At 41.0% G+C, this 23,223-nt stretch overlaps 1 protein-coding gene across 1 annotated transcript in view; it reads right to left on the minus strand.

The window, feature by feature from the left end:
* Positions 1 to 23,223, minus strand: part of MACROD2 (MACRO domain containing 2) — a 1,661,433-nt gene that overhangs the window by 945,910 nt on the left and 692,300 nt on the right. The window contains exon 9 of the mRNA XM_018554264.1: positions 982 to 1,098. Within this exon, the coding sequence (XP_018409766.1) occupies positions 982 to 1,098 (117 nt within the window). The remainder of the gene's footprint in view (positions 1 to 981; positions 1,099 to 23,223) is intronic.

The raw sequence follows: 23,223 nt of genomic DNA on the forward strand, positions 1-23,223 counted from the left end.
TACAAGTTTTAAAGTGCAACTTAAGCCAGACTTTTTTTTTTAGTTTTCAATAGACTGGAGAAGAATTAGATCATGTCAGGTTTTTATTGTTGTCTGTCTCCCCATTAGGGAGATTCACACTCATTATTTGTCCTGGTGACCTTTATCACTGAACGTGAAAAGAGATGGAGAGGATGGAAAATCATGGGGACACCAGTCCTGGTGACACTGCTGACCACCAGGGATTCCCCTTTATTAGGATATCCTCTCACTTCCTGTTCTGGCTATGGGACTTGAAGCAAAGGCAAAACTCCACAATGGGGCACAGATGACAAAAAAAAAACTGACAGGGATTCAAACTCTCTCTTACTTTACCCAAAACTAAAACAAACTTTAATCCTTGAGAAAGGGGTCAGAGGGAACAGCTGAGGGTGCATTTTTGCTTTTTTATCCATAAACCACTGAGCGCCACAAGGAAAGATAGAAAGGACTGCATTTGTCCCAAAAACAAAACAGTTTGACATGCCCTTCTGACACCCCCTGGGCAACTGAAAAATTGAAGGAGCTGCGTGGAAAAAAGGCACATAAACAGTAACTGCAGCCAATAGCTACATTCTTTGTTTTGAGCATACTGACACCTGGCAAAATACAATAGCTACCGGGGGAGATTTGAGGATGGGGGAATCAAGTGATTGCTCACTGGTCTGATATATCTTTACATGTATTGCCAGCCTGAGTTTTCACAGAACAAAAATTATGTTGCAATTGTACAGGTTTTCTTGTTGACGCCCTCTGTCTGAAAAAGCTGGACTGCCATAGTGATAAATGCAAGAGGAATATCAAGACATGGGTTAATTTGAAATGAGATATGGCATATGACACTTTTTATCATGGAATTTTTTGCCTTCGAGGAATGTGACAAGTTTTTGCTTTTTGTCATCACCTCAACAATCCTCAGCAGACTTAAGCATACATGGCATATAAGAAAAAACAGTGACTTACATTTTGCTGGTAGCTGATACCCGCAGGTAATTTTAGCTTGTCCCGTAGGGCAGCCTCCCAATGAACGACATTCAGCCATGAGATTAGGCCCTGAAGCTCGGTGTATACAGCCATCCACTGCCAATGACAAGAAAAGCAAAGGCTTTTTAGTATACTCTACACAAAAGAAAATTAAATGAATCATGCATTCCATTGTACAAAATCATAAAAAAGTCTCAAATGTTACTGAGAATGAAACAGAGAATAACATGTGAGTTTAAATAACAAAACAGAGTCTCACATCCCCGTGGCCAAATAATGCTCATTGCATGAATAATGCACATCAATTACAAGCACTTCAGATGCTTCAGATCATATATTTATATTTCAAAGTTATATGAAAAGAAACGCATTAAATATATATGCTGACAAAGTGACAATACATTCTACAAAGCTTTATTATTTTATATGCAGACTTTTAAAACTAACACTGAGAACGACTGTACACAATGGTATAATAAGTGGCTCTAAACACAAAAATAAAAGAGTAGGGAAGGTGGGCGCTGTTTCTTCTTTTCTCAAAGATGAAGATTATTATGTATTTATATGTAACCGAGAGAGTAACTATGTGTGATTGGGCCCCACAGAAAAACAATTAAGGTCCCCCATGCCCCTCTCTACTCAAAGATAAGAGGATGTAACAGCCATGTCCTTCCTCTGCCTCTCACGTATTGGATCACATTAACCCTACCAATGTCAATATGCATGTTGACATTCCTGTTTGTTTGAGTCTGAAGACTTGTAAGCTTTTATGCTTTTAATACATTTACCACACCAGAAGAAAGTATTCTCTGTCTAGAACTCTGCATATGCTGGTCCACTGATGTGGGATTGGATGTTGCTTTTGAAGCTGCAAAGCGAGGAATCCATAGCTAAATGGTGACTGCTGGAAGGAAATGGATGGTGCCCAGAGAAGGAACAAGATCAGACTGCTAGCTTATATGCGGTAGATCGTCACACAATCCCACACGTACATACTGACCTTTCTTTCTCTCACACACCAGCAGACTAGAGTGTGAGCAAAGGAAGCATTACAAAAAGCAAATCCGTTTTTAAGTATTTTAAATGTAAGCAGCGTAAGTACCTGAATTTGGCCTGGTATCAGCCTCTTTCAGTACTTGTATAGCTAAGCTGGCATGTGGGAGGAAGCAGAAGCATAATGAGCCAATCAGCTCATGTGATGACAAGGAGTATGCTTATAGCAACTAAAGTCAGAGTGACAAAAAGATGAGCATCACTGAGCTGCTTCTCTTTTCACTGTCCAGTCACAGGCTGGGGAGAGTCCAGGGTGAGCTGGGCTCATAGGAAGTGGGTTGAATGATGCTGCCTAATAGGCTGAGGTGACAAAAAAAGTACTACAGGAGAAATCTCTAGATGAATAGAGACTATTGGAGCAAAAGCTTGTTTTGATATCTTATAATAATATTTATCTTGTTATTTTTGGCTGGAGTTTTGCTTTAACAACGGATGAGATATAAGTCCCACAGGGAGTGTGCTCAACCAACCAAATCAAACTTGCATGGTATGAATCACTATAGCGCAGTCCTCTAATCTGCATATGTTAGCATATATATCTGCATATGGCAGAACCGGTACGAATACAATTAGAAACTTTTTTAAAAAACCTATAATAAAGTAACACACATTGATAATGTCACATCAAACCAAACTCTTTAATATGTATATAAAAAGACTGAAACGACTATACAGTATATTCCATTTAATTAATGAACATCTAACTTTCAGATACTTCATGTTTATGTTTCATGAAGAAGCTAGTAATCATATACTGCATGTTTACGCATTCTTATTTTATACATCCCTTTATGCTGCAATTTAACATGTAAAAAAATTCACATTAATAAAAAAAGAAAACAGCCTGTCCATATAAACAGAACAAATGTATATTAAACATCTATCTAAAGATTAAACAATTAGACAGTAAAAAAAAAAGGCAATGTCAAATAATAAATGCTGGATAATGTTCTTAAAATACAGCAACAAAAATATCCCTTCCATTATCCAAAAATAATACCTAAATATGAATTGCTATACTTTGTCCGAAATTATCTAACATTTACTTCAAAGTCATTTTAATCTTCCTGCCTCGACAAAGACGCACAAAGCCCTGTTTACCCAGGACAGAGCACCTAGGATTACGTTAAACATGTGTAGTTTATGTCATTAACATGATAGATGTCCAATTACAATTATCCTGTACTTCTGATGTACTGCCAAACCCACCGGGATCACAAAGAGTTAAAGGACTAGCATGTGCTCATTTTTGGAAAGTTGGCTTGACTCAGCTAATGCTATTCCCATTCCACTATTTTTATAGATCAAGACTGGAAATATTTGACACATTTTTCCTCAAGCCGAAGTCTATGTGTATTAGCATCTGTGACCAATGGCATCTTTTGAGCATTGTCCTGGGATATGATATCACTCAGCCCGGCCCTCACTGGAATGTCACACTATATCAAAATGCCTCGTCAGTGTACACATTGAAAGTCGACAGCCTGTGATCTATGACCATTAAATTCTCAGGGAGGGAGACAGACAGTTGTGATAATATACTTATTATAGAGAATTCACTCATTCTCTCATGCTAACAAATGTTTTGGATCATCTCCATATTGATGGGCTTAGTGGGGTCAAACATGGTCACGTCTAGCTTTGCTGTTAGCCAAAACTAACGATATCCAAAGCTGTGAACTTGCTACATAATATGACCGGTAGATTCTTTGCACTGTGACAATTCCTATACAGGGAAGTGGGATTATTCCGCACAATATCTTTAGGAAAAACTGCTTTCCAAAACTGGTCCTATGAAAGATATTTGATTTTCTTAATGTCTTTTTAAATGCGGAATATACCTATAAAAACACTCACTGAGGGGTGCATGCGCGCGGCTGTCGATGACGGGTGGTGAGTGAGACAGCTCCGCAACTCCTCCGGACATAACCCCTATTAGCACGGAGCACATAGCTCTTCATCTGCCGAAAACCACGCACCCTACCCTCGGTGCAACACCCGGTGCCCGCCATGTCGCAATCTAGATCCAAAACCACACAGAAAACCAAAACTGCAGGCAAGCCTATAGCAGAGGCATTGGCCCACGCCTCGGCCAAAATGGCGTTGTCTCCCGCTGCACGTACAGCTCCCTCACAGGCTGTATCAGCCTCCAGCAGTGACATGGATGACGATGACCAGATGAACCCACGCCAACAGATGCGCTCACAAACGGCACTTTTACAAAAATTCGACGCCATGCTGCAGAAGGCACTGCATGTTCAATCCAAGCAGATCACAGATCGGCTATTAAAGGAGATACGAGAAATAGGTCACCGCACGGCGGCCCTTGAGGACAGATATGATAATCTCACTAACGACCTGGCAGATCACACAAAAGAGATTGACACTCTCAGAGACGATAATAAAATCCTAGGTCCCGCCAGTCGAACTTGCGGATTCGCGGCCTCCCAGAACACATCACGGACCTCTTTTCCACTGCATTAGCTCTTTTCCAAGAACTGGCACCAGAACTCCCGGCTGAACGCCTGGAAATGGATAGGGTCCACCGCACTCTGACCCGCAAAAAACCAGACGGCCCACCCCGCGATGTACTGGTCAAACTTCATTACTACCGTACAAAAGAAACCCTCCTCGCGGCTGCCAGACGGAAGGCCTCCCAGGCTCCGCCATGAATTTCAGCTGTTTAATGACCTGGCCCCATCTACCATCGCCAAGCGGAGAGAGCTGAAGCCCTGCCTGGAGGTGCTGAACAAGCATCATATCTCCTATAAATGGGGATATCCCTTCCATCTCTTCTTTACTTATGGCGGAAGACAACAGTCCTGTACCAACCTGGAGGAAACCCAAGCCAAGATGTCCGCCCTCGGCCTACATGACCCTCGTTCCGCGGCGCAAGGCCCATCCACCTCTCCGGCCGTCTCTACAAAACGCAACCGCAGTAATTCTGACCACAATCACTCGGGAGAGTCCCGAGGACCAGCAACAAAGATGACACCTAGGCAAGGCCCGTCAGACTGATCACCTTTAATCCTACGTCAGGTATTTATTCACGTCGACATCCTGTGAATGAAACTTCCATTGAGTTCTACAGATGGACACTTTGAAGAAGCCTCCACCAATCCCTACGGGACTTTTCCCTTGGCAGCAGTTCCCTGAGGCAGAATTAACCGACCCCTGATGTTTCGGCCCTCATTTGCTCCCCAACTCTGTTACTGCTACCTGTGGTATGAGCGCCCACGAAAGAACTACTGTGCAAGTACTTGTTGCAGGTATGACCCCTCACCCTTGGGCATGGTTACCTGCCAATGTTATCCAAATGGTTAATCACTTCGGAGCCTGCAGCGAGCCGGATCTTATGACACACATGCCCCTGTGGCGCTTACTGCATAGCTGGTTTGTTGGGGGGAGATGCGGGGGGTCAGACTTGGGGATCACACAAGCCGAGCAGACTCAAATGACCCCCTGAGGGCACCACTGTCTTGATCTATGCTAACCCTGCTAGAGTGAAGTTAGCCTCCTGAGCTCTTGTCACCTAGTTCCAATTCCACTCGCAGATTAGAACACCCATAGCCAATGACCACGGAGGTACCATATAGAAACCACCTATAGCTTGACCCGATTCCTGAGTCTGGCCTCCCACCTCCCTCCCTATACGTTTAGTAAAGTGATTTGTTGCACTTGTTATAATGTTCTCTAGGCAATGCCTACATGTTTTACCTGCTCTCATCCAGGTCTACTTAAGTATTAATGCATCCGGATATGAACACTAGAGTTATTGGATCCTACTCCTTGTGAAGTTTTCGGTATATTAACAAATAAGGTTGTCCAGGGGAGTTAGTCAATGTGCTCCCTCGACCTTGGGTTGTCAGGGATCGTATGGACCCCTCTTCCCAATGTTACAACATTGACGCAGATTTTATCCGCCTGCAGTACTTACTGCAAATAGTTTTTTTTGTTCTTGTTATAACCCTGTACCCTCTGTCCCCTTCTCTTTCCTTTCTCACTCCTTCCTCTCCCCCTCTGTCTCCTCTATCTCCCTCCCCGTCAGGCTGTGTGACGAGACAGGGCCATAACCCAAGCAATGACCAACCATTAATCCTCATTAGCCTCCTATGGAGCTTCCCTGCGACACCACGATCATGACCCTCACTATTTTGAGCCTTAATGTCCAAGGCCTCAACTCCCCTAATAAACGCACCCGTGCATTCCGTTTCTTCCGCTCATCTCATGCTGACATAGTATGCCTGCAAGAGACTCACTTCTCCACAACATCATGTCCTAAATACTGTAGCGCCCAGTACCCAATCGTATACACGTCCAACGACACCTGTAAGAAGAAAGGAGTATTGATCGGATTCCGCTGTTCAGCCAACTTCATATGCCACTCCGTAGTACGAAACCCCCATGGCAGATATCTAATACTCACAGGACTCCTCAATGATTCTGAAGTCACCCTAGTCTCTTACTATGCCCCTAACACTGGCCAACTTCCATTTTTTACAGACCTATTGGGTAAGGTACGAACCAGCGGCACAGGCTCGATTATCATGTGCGGAGACTCAAATTTAGTCCTCCTTCCCCATAAAGATAGATCCAAAGATTCTCCAACATACCTGACTTCAGCGAAAATCTTCCGTGACCTCATCTCCCATCACTAATTCGTCGACTGCTGGAGAGAAGTGAATCCTCACAAAGTGGATTACACACACTACTCTCACCCACATGATGTCTTCTCCAGGATAGACCACATACTCCTTTCTCATTCATTAGTGCCCTCGATTATACAGTCGAGACTCCTCCCTGTCCCATGGTCCGACCACTCCACGGTTACCCTAGTCCTCTCCAGTATTTCACCCCCTAATAAACCTTTTCAATGGACTTTGAATGATTCCCTACTATCCGACCCCGTAATTAATAGTACTATAGAGTCCTGCCTATCCGACTATGTAAGCCACAATCAGACCCCAGACATTTCCCCAACATTGCTCTGGGAAGCACACAAGCCCATGCTTAGAGGTAAACTCATCCAACTAGCATCTCATGTAAAAAAGGAAAGACTCAAACGGCTAGAGTCTTTGGAATGAGACTACTACTCTTGTGCCAGGACCTTTAAACACTCCCCTACACCCCCCCAACAAATCTAAACTTGAGGCTGCCGACAGGCTCTTAACCTCCTACTGACAGATCATGCTGCCAAACAATTACATCGAACAGCTCACAAGTTCTACCTTAAAGGGAATAAAGCAGATACACTCTTAGCCAATAGGCTACGATCACTTGACCCGTCCTTTAAGCCCTTAAGGCTCCGCACCCCCTCCGGCACTCCAACTAGTAATCCCATCACCATTCTTGAGCTCTTCCATAAACATCTCTCCTCTTTATACTCGGCACCCGTCCCGACACACACAACGGAAACTGATCGCTTCTTAGACGATATTAATCTCCCCTCCCTCTCGCCAGAACAAATAGCAGCCATAGAGGAGACTATTACGGAACAAGAAGTCCTGTTTGCCATTACCTCACTTTCCAAAGGGAAGAGACCAGGTCCAGATGGATTTACGGTGGCCTATTACAATACCTTTAAAGACCGACTTGCGCCCCTTCTAGCCGCCTCTTTTAACTGCATTCGATCGGGTGCTACCCTGAACCGAGAATCCCTCTCCGCATCCATCTGTATGATACCCAAATCAAACGCAGACCATTCTGACTGCGCAAACTTTAGACCTATATCTCTATTGAATGTGGATGTGAAGTTGCTCGCAAAGGTCCTAGCAAATCGATTGAATTCAGTGATCGGGCAATTGGTTACGCAAGATCAGGTCGGCTTTATACCCAGCAGACAAGCCGGCGACAACGTTCACCGACTTACCCTACTAACACACATTGCCCAAACTCAACGAATCCCCACTATACTCTTGTCCCTGGACATCAAAAAGACCTTTGATACAGTATCATGGCCCTATATCTTCACGGTACTTAGGCGCTGGGGATTTGGCCGTCACTCCCTCACATGGATTGCATCGCTATACAACAAACCCTCAGCACACGTAAAATACTCTGGCTATCGCTCACCAACATTTGACATTTTGAGAGGTACTAGGCAGGGCTGCCCTCTATCTCCAATACTCTTTGCTCTAATTCTAGAGCCTCTGGCTTGCAAAATACGTTCCTCCCCTGATATCTCAGGCATATCCTATGCTGCAACCTTTCACAAAGTCTGCCTGTTCGCGGATGACGCCCTTCTTACCCTCACTAACCCCATTGTCTCCCTCCCTAACCTTAAACAGACCCTCAACCAATTTGCTGCTGTATCGGGATTATACGTTAATGACTCCAAATCCATTGCACTAAACATATCGCTACCAGACCAACTAGTGACAAACTTAAAAACAAATTTCCCATACCGCTGGTCCTCCACCACGCTCCCATACCTTGGTATTAATCTAACCCCATCGTATCGCACTCTTTATAAAGCTAACTACCCACCCCTAATCACGAAGCTGATGAATCTCCTTAAAACATGGTCCAAGTACCAACTGTCGTGGCTGGGCAGAATAGCGGCAATAAAAATGTCCCTTTTACCTAAAATTTTGTATTTATTCAGGGTTCTGCCAGTGACGGTTCCTACTTCGATACTGCGCTCCCTACAATCTACTGCTATGAACTTCATTTGGAATGGTAAACGTTCCAGACCCCCACTGGTGTGAAAACTTTTCCATATCTACAAGAACACTACCACTTACCTTTTAAGGAACTCTTTTGTTATCTCCAAATTAAAAGCTCCATCCTCACACATATGCGGCATCTATCCCCTGCAGGTCCCCTTAGCCCCTTTGAACGCATTTGCTGAGATGATCCTCATGCCCCTGGAACCATCTCCATACTATACAACTACCTACTAGCGCCTCCTCACCAATCTGCTCCTTCCTATACTTCCCTATGGGAACAAGATGTAGGATCTCCTGTGGGGGACGACATGTGGCAACAGTCCTGGTTAAACAAAAAATCTAGCTCACGCTGCGTCAGTATGTTGGAGATAAATTAATCTAAACACCTGGTCTTCAAGCGGTTAATTGTAAGCCGGCGGGTCTCCCGACTTCCATCTTTAAATTGTGTCTCCATATCCTGATGGCCGCTAAAAGAGAGATAGCTAAATCATGGTTGTCAAGCACGCTCAGCTTTTCCAGTCTCAAAAGGCATGTTAACTGGATGATGTCACATGAGAAGCGGACTGCACAGGTGGAAAACACCATGCAGAAATTTGAAAAAGTATGGTCCCCTTGGATCGAGTAATTTATGCCCACCAGCGACCATTGTCGCCTCCTCACTTTGTGATGACGAGATCACCTCACACTGCTACATCAACTTGGTCCCTGCCGCTCACAGCCAGACTCTCCACACCTCTCTCTTTTCATCCCGCTTTTCCCCCATCTATCTATGCTTTCCTGAGACCTTTCCCCCACATCTTCTGATGTACCTATGTTAACATGAATATCGGACCCGGAAAAGATCGGTTTCAGTGCCAACTAGAGCCTTTATACCTCCCTTGCATATCTTTGACGTTACAAACTCAACGGGCCGCCCTGGTAGTCTCCAATACCACTAAAAGTCATGGTAATCACCCACACTGTTCAACGAACCTACTTAAGTATGCACAGGCTGGACTTACTGTGAAACTGACCGTTACAACTGACGCTTGCCTCTGTACATTGGAACTATATGTGTTTTTCACAATCTGTTTTGTAACCCTGAAACACTTTATTTTCAATAAAAATATATTTGAAGAAAAAAAAAAAACACTCACTGAACATAAAGGGCATAATAAACCTGACACCCTGAGATGTACTTATTAATCATGAGTCTCATAATCAGAATTTTACAGGTTGGGTGATATCCATGCACCGCACAAACTAAAAAAAAAACATTAAAATCTAACATAATCAGGATGCAGAATCACAGATGCTCCTGAGATGCACAGCTTCAGGTCTTAAAGAAAATGCCATGAATTATTACTGATGTATTCCATAAATTATTAAGGTATGTGATTTATTTACTTTAACAGATTTAATTAGAACTAATCTCACTCTTTTAAATATTATATTATAGTTCCCAGATGTCCCTCTTTTGATATTAATCCCCATGTCCCTCTTTCCTGCACACTGAGATGTATATGTATACACCATTGTTCCTGATTTTATGTTAGAGATTACAGTCTTTATTGTTTTCAAGAATTCAGAGTTAAAGAAAAGCACTAATTTTGCACATAGCAAAAGGTCAGATATGTGTAGGTGTAGGTGCAGGTCAGTTTTTGTTAGATGCAGGTCAGTTATTGGTAGGTGCAGGTCAGTTTTTGTTAGATGCAATTCAGTTATTGGTAGGTGCAGGTCAGTTATTGGTAGGTGCAGGTCAGTTATTGATAGGTGTTGGTCAGTTATTGGTAGGTGCAGGTCAGTTAATGGTTGGTGTAGGTCAGTTATTGGTAGGTGCAGGTCAGTTATTGATAGGTGCTGGTCAGTTATTGGTGCAGGTCACTTATTGATAGGTGCAGGTCAGTTATTGGTAGGTGCAGGTCAGTTATTGGTGCAGGTCACTTATTGATAAGTGCAGGTCAGTTATTGGTAGGTGCAGGTCACTTATTGGAAGGTGCATGTTTGTTGTGTACATAATTGTTTTTTTCAATTTTATTTTCTTTACCTGCAATGATGGAATCAGGTCTTCAGTGTGGCAAGGGTGTTTGTTTGCTAATAGCTAATAGCGTAAAAGGATAAACTTAGACTCTTTCTAGGTTCAAAATAATGGGGAGTATGTAGGCTGCTATTGTCAAACTCAATGCTGGTGGTTTGGCTTCAATACTTTCTAAGTTACTAACCCTAAACATTTATGGAAGTTTGTCAACCAAAAATAGCCCATCAATTATCATTTTCAGACGGCCAGTAATGACAGTCGACATATTAAAAAAATCATTGGACTTAAGTGAATATAAATGTAACTTTTTTAAAATAGGGATACTTTTCCTGGTGTGTAAGCTTTGGGAATGGAGTCCAATGAGAGTAAAAGAGATCAGGTCACAATTAGAAACTCTCAAGAAAGCACATACTTGTAGAGGAGAAAAATAACACTTACCTCTCCTGTTGCCCCGAGTGCTGAACTCTGCTGCGATACTAAGAAATCATCCCCTAAGTATTCAGTGTTGAGCTCTTTGGTGCCCTGCAGCACTAACTGGTTTCTCTTGTTGATCTTCACATCACCACTGTCACCTGCAGTGACAGGAGAACCCAGTGAGAGCTGTGGGGGACCACGGAGATTGACACTGCTGGAAGAATCGGTTTTCCTGTGAACTTCCCTGGATGCAATTTCTCAAGTTCAGATCAGCATTCAGCAACAAAGACAGAAGGAGAGGTAAGTATTCTGTTTCTTCCTTATAGGTATGTGTGTGTTTATAAGTTTTTAATAATATGACATAGTCTGTTAAAAAGGTTTTAATAACATTTTCTGGTGTATAATTTGTAAATATATGTGTGCATAGCGGCAGGCATTACACATGCAGGCTCTGCTTCCTGCTTCTAATGCTACAGAATGAAAGTGCTTCATAGCTCTAACTCACTCTCTCTCTCTCTCTCTCTCTCTCTCGATACTAATCAAAACAAGACAAGCAGCATGCTGATAGGAAAAGTAAGCATCGTGACAGGGAGATGAGCTCATCTTTGTACTGCCACAGACTATCTAGTCACAGGCAGGGACATGTCTAGGACTACCTGGGCTATAAAGGAGGTGGGCTGAATAATGCTGGCCAACCAGACTGAGGACATCTAGTGGCAGAAAAAAAGTACTGCAGGAAAATCTCTAGACTGAAGCTGAATATTGCAGCAAAAGCTTTCTTTTAATCTTTTTTTATTATTATTATCTTGGCTGCAGTTCTGCTTTAATCAGAATTAAACCCTCTACTATCCACCTCCTTTTCATTGATGCAACATTTATACATCTTTTCACTGCCTTTTTCTGAGTTCATAGTCTTGGGCCATCTTCATTGGTTGAGCCAGGATAATGAAACTTCCACACACAAATGTTAATTCATTTTGGCACTGAAGTATGCTGAGAATGTACACCGCCTTGTACATTCTAAAGCATCATGCCTCTGCATCTGAGAGTCTGTGGCTGTCATGGTATTGCACCACCTAAAGGGATTTGTAGTTACACCAAAGATGGAGGGCCAGAGTTTGCCTACCCCTGGTCTAAATTATCTTGTGAGGAGGAAGGTAAGAAGCCTTTATTGTGGAAGAAACATGGCATAAAAATCCTTACTGCTCTAAAGATTTTTAAATGATATTTTTAAGAAACAAAATCAAATAAAATTTAATAAAAACCATTATACTTTGCCTTTAAGCAGGGACACCTTATGGCATTCCCTGGTACAGTTCTGTTTTTAAAATACAATAATCAAAATATGCAACCTAGCTAAAATTGCTGGCAGATAAATGTTGCAAAAATAAATGAATGTGCACTCACTCAAAGTCCACTATACTATGATTTTTCTGTGCCATTTTCCATTCATAGCTTCTAGAGGGATCTGGCCTGATGTGTGACACAGACTAAAATATCTGCATCACTTGTCTTCAGCAGCCATTTTGTAAAATATATAACTGCATCAGTGGGTGGGTGCCAGGACTTTTTATCTTATGCCAACAACTGTATTATCTCTAAATAAAGTTATTTAAAGAAGAACTAAACTCTCCTATCTGTTACAGCCAAGGAAGGTGCCATCTTAGCCTCAATTTGGATTGCAGCTGCCACGGTGCTGCACATGTGATCAGCTATGACACCAGCTATTTGAGGGCTTGAAAGTTCGGTTGAGAGCTGACATAAACAAAGTGACACCTATGACCCTCATCACCAGAGAGGTGCCTTCAATGCATGTTTTGGGAGCCAGTTTAATTAGTGGGTTTAGTTCCGCTTTAAAAATAACATTGTTAGTACAGAAATGGTGATAAAATGTCATCTAATTATACTGCTGTACCAAGTGTTTTGTAGCTCTAAATAAATGTGTTTTTTTTTTCCTGAGCTTTTATGGCATGGTAACATCATCAATATTAAGTGGTACAGCTGTGTCATAAAATTTATAAAGCTAAATCAATGTTGTTTTTACGAACATGTATTTATGTTCTTCATTATAGAAATAAAATCCTTAATTGTCATAGGTTCTCACATGTAATTATATAGAATGTTCTAGTGCATTAGATTAATCAATGATCTCTAAATAAATACAATATGTATCGCTTGCAAGCAGTATCTGAACATCCTCTCTGTCTCCATCGTCTGTCTACGGGAAAGCAACATAGGGTTAGTGTACTGAACATTTTACATTTCCAACATAAAACAGTACCTGCTGTCTTTGTACTATGATGCAGCCATTTTAAAGATTGCACCAATATTTCTCAAGATCTAGCCTAGCACTGTGCAATGGTTATGTTTCCAGTTCCTAGCAAAGTGATAGGATGATCAATGGCACCTAAGGCAAAAAAGTCTTCTTGCAGGTGGAAGTCAGTAGTATTACCCATTGGATGCCTATATCTATCAGACACTCCACCGGTAAGATCTCGGCACTGACTCTTCTGGCTCTACTACCCCACTTCTACTGGAGCACCCGTTACATAGCTAATCAAAAACAGAAGATTCAATATTCAATGTACCCTTATCAGTCCTCAACTGAAATACCACTTGTGCATGGGCTTTCACATTGAAGAACAACCCTAATTAAGCCAATAAAACCAATAAGTGGACTGCTAATTAGTACAAGGGAATAATCCACTTGTACAAAAGAGAGCCTATCACTATCAATGTGAGTTTTATAATATTCCCTGGAGCCAGATTTAGTGGGCTTTTCATACTGATTATTGGTAGGAGCACAGGTTCTTGTCACATGAGTCTATGCTGTGCAGCCTCATGCCATGTGCAAGCTTTAATATGGGTGGGTTAGGAACTGTATCAACAGGCTTTGGGCATCAGTTTGAGTTTTTCTGAGATTACTCAGAATTAATTGACAGGTACATTTGATCTGCAGTTGACCTCCTTGTGACCATGACTTGACCTTCTTTAAGCAGCTTTCACATTCCCCTAGACTCGAATACTCACAGAAGCAAAAGCCCTTCAACACAGGCTCTATGTCTGCAGCAAGCTCAGAGAGGGAGATGTGTCTGGAGCAGCTGACCAGTGCTGCATTTTGACAAGCTCAAATTTGGGCTGATTCAGGTGGACAATATGGTAACTTTAGGGATTTAGTTAGCAGGACTGCCAGGAGCAACAAATAGATACCAGAAACAAAGTCTGATACAGCCAGTTAGTAGGATGGACCCTGGAGTCAGTCGAAAAACAAAATATCCCTATGTGCCTAATGTGTGCCATGAACATACTGCATATGTCTATTCATTATATTAAAGGAAAACTGAATGGTTTTGGGTAAATTGTATTTTCTATCGATATCTGTTTATAACTTATTAGATCAATTAATGTTTTACATTATTTATATAAGTTTTCTTGCTAAATACAGAGAGGGTAATTTATGAAAACTGGAGCAGATAGAATCTGAAGCAGAAGTGCATGGCAACCAATCAGCTAGTATGTTTAGTTAAGATTCGGAAATGATTGGTTACTATGGGAAGCTGTTTCAGATTATGTCTGCTCCAGTTTTCATAAATTCCCCCTAGTATTTTCAATCTAGTACAAAAATATGACAAAGGGTTCTCAAAGCCCTGTGGTTTAGCTAAGGAGACAGTTCATCACTAGTGCACCTCTTTCAGTCACTCTGTCTTTTAGACAGAGCTGTTCAATAGAGCTGTCCAAAAAAATCCCTCATGTGACTCTCTTGTGTATTCATGTATTTCAGCCTGAGCTATTGAGCTCTACAAACAGTAGGCTTCAACAACAAAGCAGACAAAGAGAAGAATAAAAAGTTTTTAGAGGTTGGGTCTACCGGCTGACCAGAAAGCGGCAACAAAATAATCATAAGCAGTATTTCATATTTACTGAACTGAAAAAAAGGAAAATATGTTTATATCGGTAAAGTTTCAGTCCCGGGCATAATAATGAAGAAAATATGTGCAAAATCACAAGGCATTCACTTTAAATGCAATATATATATATATATATTCAATGTTACTTTTTGGTATATGCTGTTGATGTCACTTTTCATATATCCAAGCCGAATTCCATGCAGAGCCTAACCTAATGGCACCGTCTGTATTTCTAATTGTGCAGACACAGCACGGGGCATCTGCTGGCTGCTAACCTGAGATTCGAGAGCTCTGTTCTCACAGCTGAATGCTGACATTTTGCTGTGATCTTTAAACTCTGCTCTGCTCAAGTGGACAACAATGCACAGAGAACAACAATTCCTCCCAAGATAGCTCATCCAGCTCAGTTTCAGCACTTTTACACTCTCTGTTTGAGCAAAGGCTTTTAACACAATGTAATATGGGAATATGTGGAAAGCCCATTATAATAAAAAATCCATTTATCTAAATTACACTCTCATATCATTAGGGCTCAGCGACAGAAATTATTTGAATAACAAGTGAACAGTGGTTTTGTTAGATTCAGGGGAACATACCTATACATGTCGGTAAACCTGAGATCCTAGGCTGCAACATACCTGTCTATTTTGTTGGTGGTATATTTTCTAAAGCTTTCACCCATTTTTTTTTTCTTTTAGTTTTAGATTACAGTGGGATAGAGTTAAAATATCTGTCTGAATGTTGTTGAGCCAGTGACTCCACTGGAGAAATTTACATCACTTCCGCATTCTGACACCGGGGAGGGGATCGGAGGGTGATCGTGCACCGATCCCCCTCTGATCCCCTGTCACAGAGCCACCTTGCTGGTCCCGGGCTCGCACCGGGTACAGCGGAGCTCGGGACCAATGGGAGGGGGGATGTCTTCGGAGGGGGCGCACAGACCGGCACCTTATACAAGCGATCACTTGTATGTAAACAAGCATCACTGCCTGTTTTTACATTTTGCAGTTTCCTGTGCATGATTAGGCAGGGCTAAGAGGCCGTCTTTAGATGGCTGCTCACATCCAAGAAGGTGGTTAAACAAAAGGCGTACATAACTACACTAATATCTTATATAATTTTTTTAAATGAAAGTAGAGTTTTCCTTTAAACCTTAGACCACACAACATAAAATCAGGATGAATGGTGTAATCTGCATTCTACGGCCATCTTGAGAAAGACTGTTTATAGAGATCAGCAGAATTGTCCCTTTTTTTTGCAAACTTTACCCTATGCTAGCACTAATATATCCGCCTGAATATTGTCTTGATGCTAAAACTTTGACATGAGTAGTTGCAATGTCATAGTACAGTGTGAAAATGTAATAGAGCTGCAGGAAAATTTGTGACAAAACTGACAAAGCTTCCTCTCTAGCATGCCCCAGTTGGAAATAATGAATGGTCTCAGGTTTAGGGTGGTGTACATTAACAGGAATTGTTTTATGTACCAAATGTATGTATTTATTTTTCAAATATAATGTTCACCATTGTTGAAATATGAAAAAAAGAGGTGCCTATATCATTGGTGGTCGACTTTAAAAATACAGGGGGCCTTATGTGGGGCCTGGGACAGCTCAAAAGGGCCTCACAATAGAATTTGTACTTCTTCACATCAGCACGCTACTGTGCATTCTGTATGTATGCTGCCATGTACTCCAATGCATTATTAAAACACATTTCAAGGCTGGCTTTTTATGCAACTTTGAAGTTATTTTTATGTGCTGCAGTACATTACAATGTGTTACAATGCATCAGAAAGCGCTGTGCAAAAATGTAATATGTTCTTTTTTTTCACTCACCAGCACAGTAAGTTGGTGTGAAATTAAGTCATAAGACATAAGGCAAATTGCCTTGTTCTTGTTTTGGGACTGCAGTGGGCAATGGTGCCCAATTTAGCTGGTATGAATGAGTCCTGAAAGGGCTTTAATGCACACAGCAATTTTGCATTTACAACCGTTCATGTCACAATATTCTAACAACAAAGTCCCAGGCACCAAAGTTCATTGTCCAAAGATGTGTAGACATCACGGCTTCTCACAACTAGGCAGCACTTGCAACACTCAGGGGTCTGAGGTCTATCATACAGTAAACAGAAAACAGTTTTTTCTGTTTTCTGTATGATAGACCGCTCATATCACACTTACAGCTCCTTACCATCCACACAATGACATATCTGCCATGGTATTGTCCAGGAACTAGCACCACATACAGAGGTGGCTTCCCTTAAACGAGAACTATGGGGTAACCTTTTTATCCCATAGTTCTCTTTAGGGTCACAGTAGGACATATACTAACCTCCTCCCGTAACCCAAAGCTCAGTATATAGCGGGCTGTTGCCCGCTATATACTGAGAGTGGCGCAGCCATTACAGATGCCGCCAATATTGTCGGGATCCACCCAACTGGCTGGTTGGCAACTGGCTCTGCCCATCTAGAGGGAGAGCCAGCTGTGCTGGCTCCTCCCCTGTCCGGACCTCCAGTCAGCACTGCAGGATAAGAGAAGGGAGGGGTGGAATCCCTGCAGGGAGCGGTGACTGACAGTTGATCAGGAAGTAAGCGAGCGGCAGTATGTGTTTGCTCACTTCCCGAGCTATAGAGTGAATGTGTGACAGTTTCATTGTCACATGTCGGCTCTAACTATGAGGATGAGTGTAAATCACTCACCTAATAGTTCTCCTTTAAGTTTACAATGAAATTAAGATGCTATTCTGTTATTTAGAGAATAATGGGAATCATGTTCTAGTTTGCCTGCAACATGCATACAGTATAACAAATTAAGCAGCTAATTCATCCTAGAGCTGGGAGCACGAAGCTTTGATTTACATGTGGACCCTGCCACTAGGATGTGGCCAATAGTCAGTGTGCTAGAACGACCAGTAAGCCTACACAGTGGCTGCTGCTATTGTTTATAACTGTGCCAATGCTGCCATGCCAGGACCAATAGAGGCTCTTGTTGACCTTACAATCAGCAAACAGCATGCAGAGCCCAAATGGGCTATGTGTTGGGTATACGGGGCCAAGAGTGACTTTACAAATAAGCAAAACTGTGGAAATAATATTGCCTATAAAAAATGGCAAAAAATATACATTTAATTATTTTATACATAGGCCCCATAGGTGGTAAAATATTAAATCAGACTGCACACAGACCCCTTTGGTGTACTTCTTGCTGTAACTGTTCTTTATCCTCAGTTTAAAGAATCAGAATAAAAGCTGCAATTTATACCAGTAACAAATACATGTGCTTATTAATAAAAAAAGGTGAAATACTAGCCTAAAGAACTCTTGTTAAATAAACATCATAGTCTCTTCACTTCAGATGTTTTTGATGTATTTAACCTAAAGTGGAACAAAATTCCACTGTGTGCGGGTGAACTTTTGCCATAATATGCAAACATGCAAACAAATATTGTATAATTTTCTTATAAGATCAAAAATATGTAAAACAATGATGCTAATACCAATGATGTTTGCCCATAATAATAGTTTCCTTTCTTAATGCTGATATTATCAAGCATTGGAAGAAAAGGATGATCACTTTTGTGTACCTCTACAGAGTTATACAACGTTGTCAATGAGAGAAACCATGAAAACAGCAGCACACTGCTTTTATACCACGGTGTCAAAAAACATTTCGGTTACGTCCCCTGAGGAATCAGTAGGACAGGCAGAGATGGTTGAAAGAAAGGCATTGTCAATATACCAGGATGATCCACCGAATAAATAAGACAAGCCAACAAGCTTCTTTGAGGAAAGCATGTAAGTAAACTGCAAAGGCAAGCAACCCAGAGGAATCTGAGAGCCAGATGGGGAATTATGCCTGCTGCGAAAATTAAATCAGTACATACAGATATACAGTCTTGTATGTCTTTTTTCTCCACCTTCAAACAACATATTGAATTTCCTCAAGAATTTACTACTGAATTTCATATATTGAGATTATTCTTAAAGATTTTTCAACATTATTTTAGGAGGAAAAAAGGTTAAAGTAAGCCTGTCACAAACCTTAAACTTAGCACATCAAGAAAAAAGCATCAGTGTTTTATCTTCAGTAAAAAAAAAACTGCAAGTCAAAATGATCAGTAGATCCAAAAATATAGACAGAAAATGGTTTAAGCAAACTTAGACATTCTCGCTAAACTATCTTGGCTTCACCACCTTTGAAGCATCCCTAGTGATCAACAAGGCCCCACATGCTATTTAAAGTGACACTAAACTCAGGAGTTAAACATTAGACTTTGTTCTTATTGATCAAAGATCAGCTTATGTATCAGTAACATCTTTCCCTATGACTATATTTGGTATGAATGAGGACTGTAGCAGGCATCATTACAATTGAGCCGGCATACCTGAGTGAGGGGAACTCTCCAATAGCAACACAGCCTGAAATAAAAATGATTAGGGCAGAAAGTAGGAAACGTTTATCTAATGGAGCCTTGGACAGCTGTATAAACATGACAATATCCCCCATTGTTGTGTGCCTAAATGCACGTGTTGAGGTTCACTGACAATGTGCATTGGGGGGCCATTCAAACTACATTTCACTTCACTACAGATCATCCATTACCAAAACACATGTATGAAGCCAGTCTCAAGGTTTTTTGTTTAGGTTGCTTATTTACACTTTTGTATCAAATTTACAAATTTTAATTTTACAAATGTGTGTTAAAGGAGAACTATGAGATGAGTGATTTCCACTCACCTCATAGTTCTAGCCGACCTGTGACAATGAGACTGTCACCGGTCGGCTCAGTAGATCGGGTGGTGAGCGAACACATGCCGGGTTCGCTCACCTCTCGATCCTGTCACGGCTCTCTGCCGTGACAGGGGGAGGGGCTGGATTCCCCTCTCCCCACTCCGATCTGCCAGTGCTGACTGGCAGAACGGACGGGGGAGGGGGTGGGTACAGCTGGCTCTGCCTCTAGATAGGCAGAGCCAGCTGTCACTCACGCAGCTGGGCAGATCCCGACGTCCAGGTCGAGATGCGCTCCGGCTGCGGCGTCTCAGTATACCGCGAGCTGCAGCTCGCGGTATACTGAGCTTAGGGTAACGGGAGGACGCTAGTTTGTGTCCTCCCGTTACCCTAAGGAGAACTATGGGGAAAAACACTGACCCCATAGTTCTCCTTTAATTACTTAACTTAATACAGTTTTATCTCTTAGGTTTAACAATCGGAGTGTGCACTGAAGCCATGGCCTCTGTGTCTCAGCGCATGCACAGTATGGGACAGAGTACCGTGGAATCCGGCTCCAGCGGTAGGGGTAACAAGGCTTATCCATCGTTCCCTAGCAACGACCAGCATCGAAATATGTCAAAGGAAATACACAGATTAAAGTATCAGCAATATTGGAGCCAATCGTAGCCGCGTGACAGTAAATTAATGGATCAATATTGCATGCCTGAAGAATAATAAATTATGAATATATGATATCAAACTTGTTTGATATCATGTACATATTTTCAAAATGTATTATCCGTGACTTCAGTGCACACTCCGGTCTATGCAGATCCACAGAAAGGCCCTGCGTTCCACACGGCACCTGCGCTGGAGGACAGGGGTGGAGCCAGCAGATGGCTGAGCGTCCGGTTTCCATGGCAACAGACTGATGTTTTTGCACCTAATGGCCATGACAACAGATCGTGTCCTTTCTCCACACGTTTACGGTCTGTAAGTCCTTTTTGAAATCCTTCATTTGGCAGTATCTACTTGTTGATTACTGATTGGATGTCTGTAAAGGGGGAGGATGTTTTCTCACTGGGCACATGATTGGTATGTCTATATATTCTGTGTTGCTCATTTATGTGGTGTCATTCTGAGCCTGTCTGGCCCCGCAAGTGGTAGTTTTTGAATGGCAATGTTCCTTCAATAAGTGGACTTTTGCTCATTTTCACTCAATGATGGTGTGCTGGTGACATTCCCACAATTTCTTTAATATTAATTAACGTATTAATTAATATTTTACCAAAAAATTGGTGTAATAATAAATGTTTCATAACATAGGGAAACAGGTTTTTTGCTATATAGTAAAAAAAAAAACCCTCAATGGTGGTTAAATACCACCAAAAGAAAGCTCTATGTGTCCCCCAAAAATTGTATAAAATTAATTTCAGTACAGTGCTGCATGACTGAATAAATGTCAGTCAAAGTACCGCAGCGCTGAATACTGAAAAATAGGCTAGACAGGAAGGGGGTTTAACACCATGGTCTTCAAGTGGTTAATTATAATACCAAAGATTTTAATGCAATAAAGATTCGTTTTTTTCTGAAACCAAGCTTTTAAACTTTTGCAGATTGAAGTTGATCATGAACGAAAAAATACAAAATCAGTAACTAAAGTCAAGTGTTGTAGTAATAGCGTTAAAACATATGTCAAAGCAAAAAAGAAAAACATTTGTACAGATCAGCAATATATACACATTTCCCTTTGTTTTATCCCCTTATACATGCTGCATGTACAGAAAAATAATGATTCATGTGCAAGAAATATAATGTGCGCCTACCTTACTGAACAAGTATAGGAAAAAAAACATTAAATGGTATATTTAGCAAACCAAAAGGGAGCAAATAAGGTAATAAAGTAATTGTTAGGGTTCATGTACACTTTAAGGGCGTGTAAAAAAAACTGCCTGGGTGCTCTAAGCATGAGCTTATTATGCCTAATGGTTAATCCAGAGCTGTATAAACCCACACTTACCAATTGTTCCATAAAAGATCCACATTATTCCTCAACAGGACTGAACATTTGCACAAAACATGTCACATCAGAAGCAAAAAAAAAACATTGTTGTGCTTCTGAAAGGAAAGCCTTTTCTCATTTTTCTCTGTATTTTCTAAATGAAACCCAATGCATGTTTTATTACTATTATATTTTTTTTTAACTTTTTTATTTTTTTTTACCTCCACGGCTTAAAGGCTTTTTATCTTATTATGAATCTGGAAAATGATCTGCTTCATAAAATACATAAATAAAACCAACAGTGGAATCAACACTACTCTGAAAAACCTATTATATTTATAACAGAATAAAAAAAAAAATGCATATGATATTTCAATCCATTTTCTGTTAGTGCAAACTTATTCTTTACATTACTTGAATTCACAAGCTTTTAACTCAAGCTCAGGCTTGATGGTAACGCAAAGACTATCATTGCCTACATATCCGGCTGTGCACTCATAATATATATACATTATTTCCATTCTATTTATATTTGTTTAGCTGAATAGAATGAAGCGGAAAGAGGAAGTTATTTTCATGGCACAAAGAAATCACTTGACATTTACAAAATGAGTAGATTTAGAAGGCCTAGGCCTCATTGTTAGTGTGATTTTACCTCACCTTAGGTTAATGCTTTTGTCAATTGAGGTTTATGTTTTCTTAATGCCATCTTGTCTAAAACACTGCTTTCTTTTAATTTTTTTCCCTTTAAATGACAATGCACGAGGCAAATAGAAACCACTTTAGACTTGAGAAAGCCCTCTAGCCAAAACCGTATCAGCAGATGTCAACCGGCAAACATGTGCTAGAAGGTGGTTTAAAGCAGCAGTCAGCAGATTAGGTTTTCTTCTAAATATGTTAAAAAGCCTTTGTAGCATTAGACCTCCTCAGACAGTTTTAATCTCAGAAGTCTGATTGAAAGAATGACAGCCTCCCGCTGCAGGAACAGTGCGCTTTTCAGTTCTGTTTATAGAGCGACGTACCGATTTAACTACAAGATGGATCCAGAATTTGGAGTGCACACTATTACAGCCTAGTCATTTAAAACAATATACATGCACACATAATTGCATTAGCTCTGTACTAATGTGAATAGCTGAGGTAAAATTCTTGGGTATTGGATAAACAAGCGAGAGCCTATCAAGTAAATCCAAACCAAAAGCCACTCAAAACAAAAAAGAGAGAGGAATTTATTTTGTCTGCTTCAAATTACCGCTAGTATCACGGTAATTAGAGACATATATATTTTACTCGGGAGAAAAAAAACATCTTGGAAGGAAAAAATGTCCTTTCTTTCACCTCTTTAGTTAAAACCACATCAATCTAGGAGATTATTTAGTGTAACTGGAAAACAGTTGTGGTCTAAGTGTTGGCTGCATTGAACATGAATATATTTCCTTATTCGAGA

Source organism: Nanorana parkeri, unplaced genomic scaffold, assembly GCF_000935625.1.
Source record: "Nanorana parkeri isolate BGI_ZX_2015 unplaced genomic scaffold, ASM93562v1 scaffold151, whole genome shotgun sequence".
In the NCBI taxonomy this organism is placed as follows: domain Eukaryota; kingdom Metazoa; phylum Chordata; class Amphibia; order Anura; family Dicroglossidae; genus Nanorana; species Nanorana parkeri.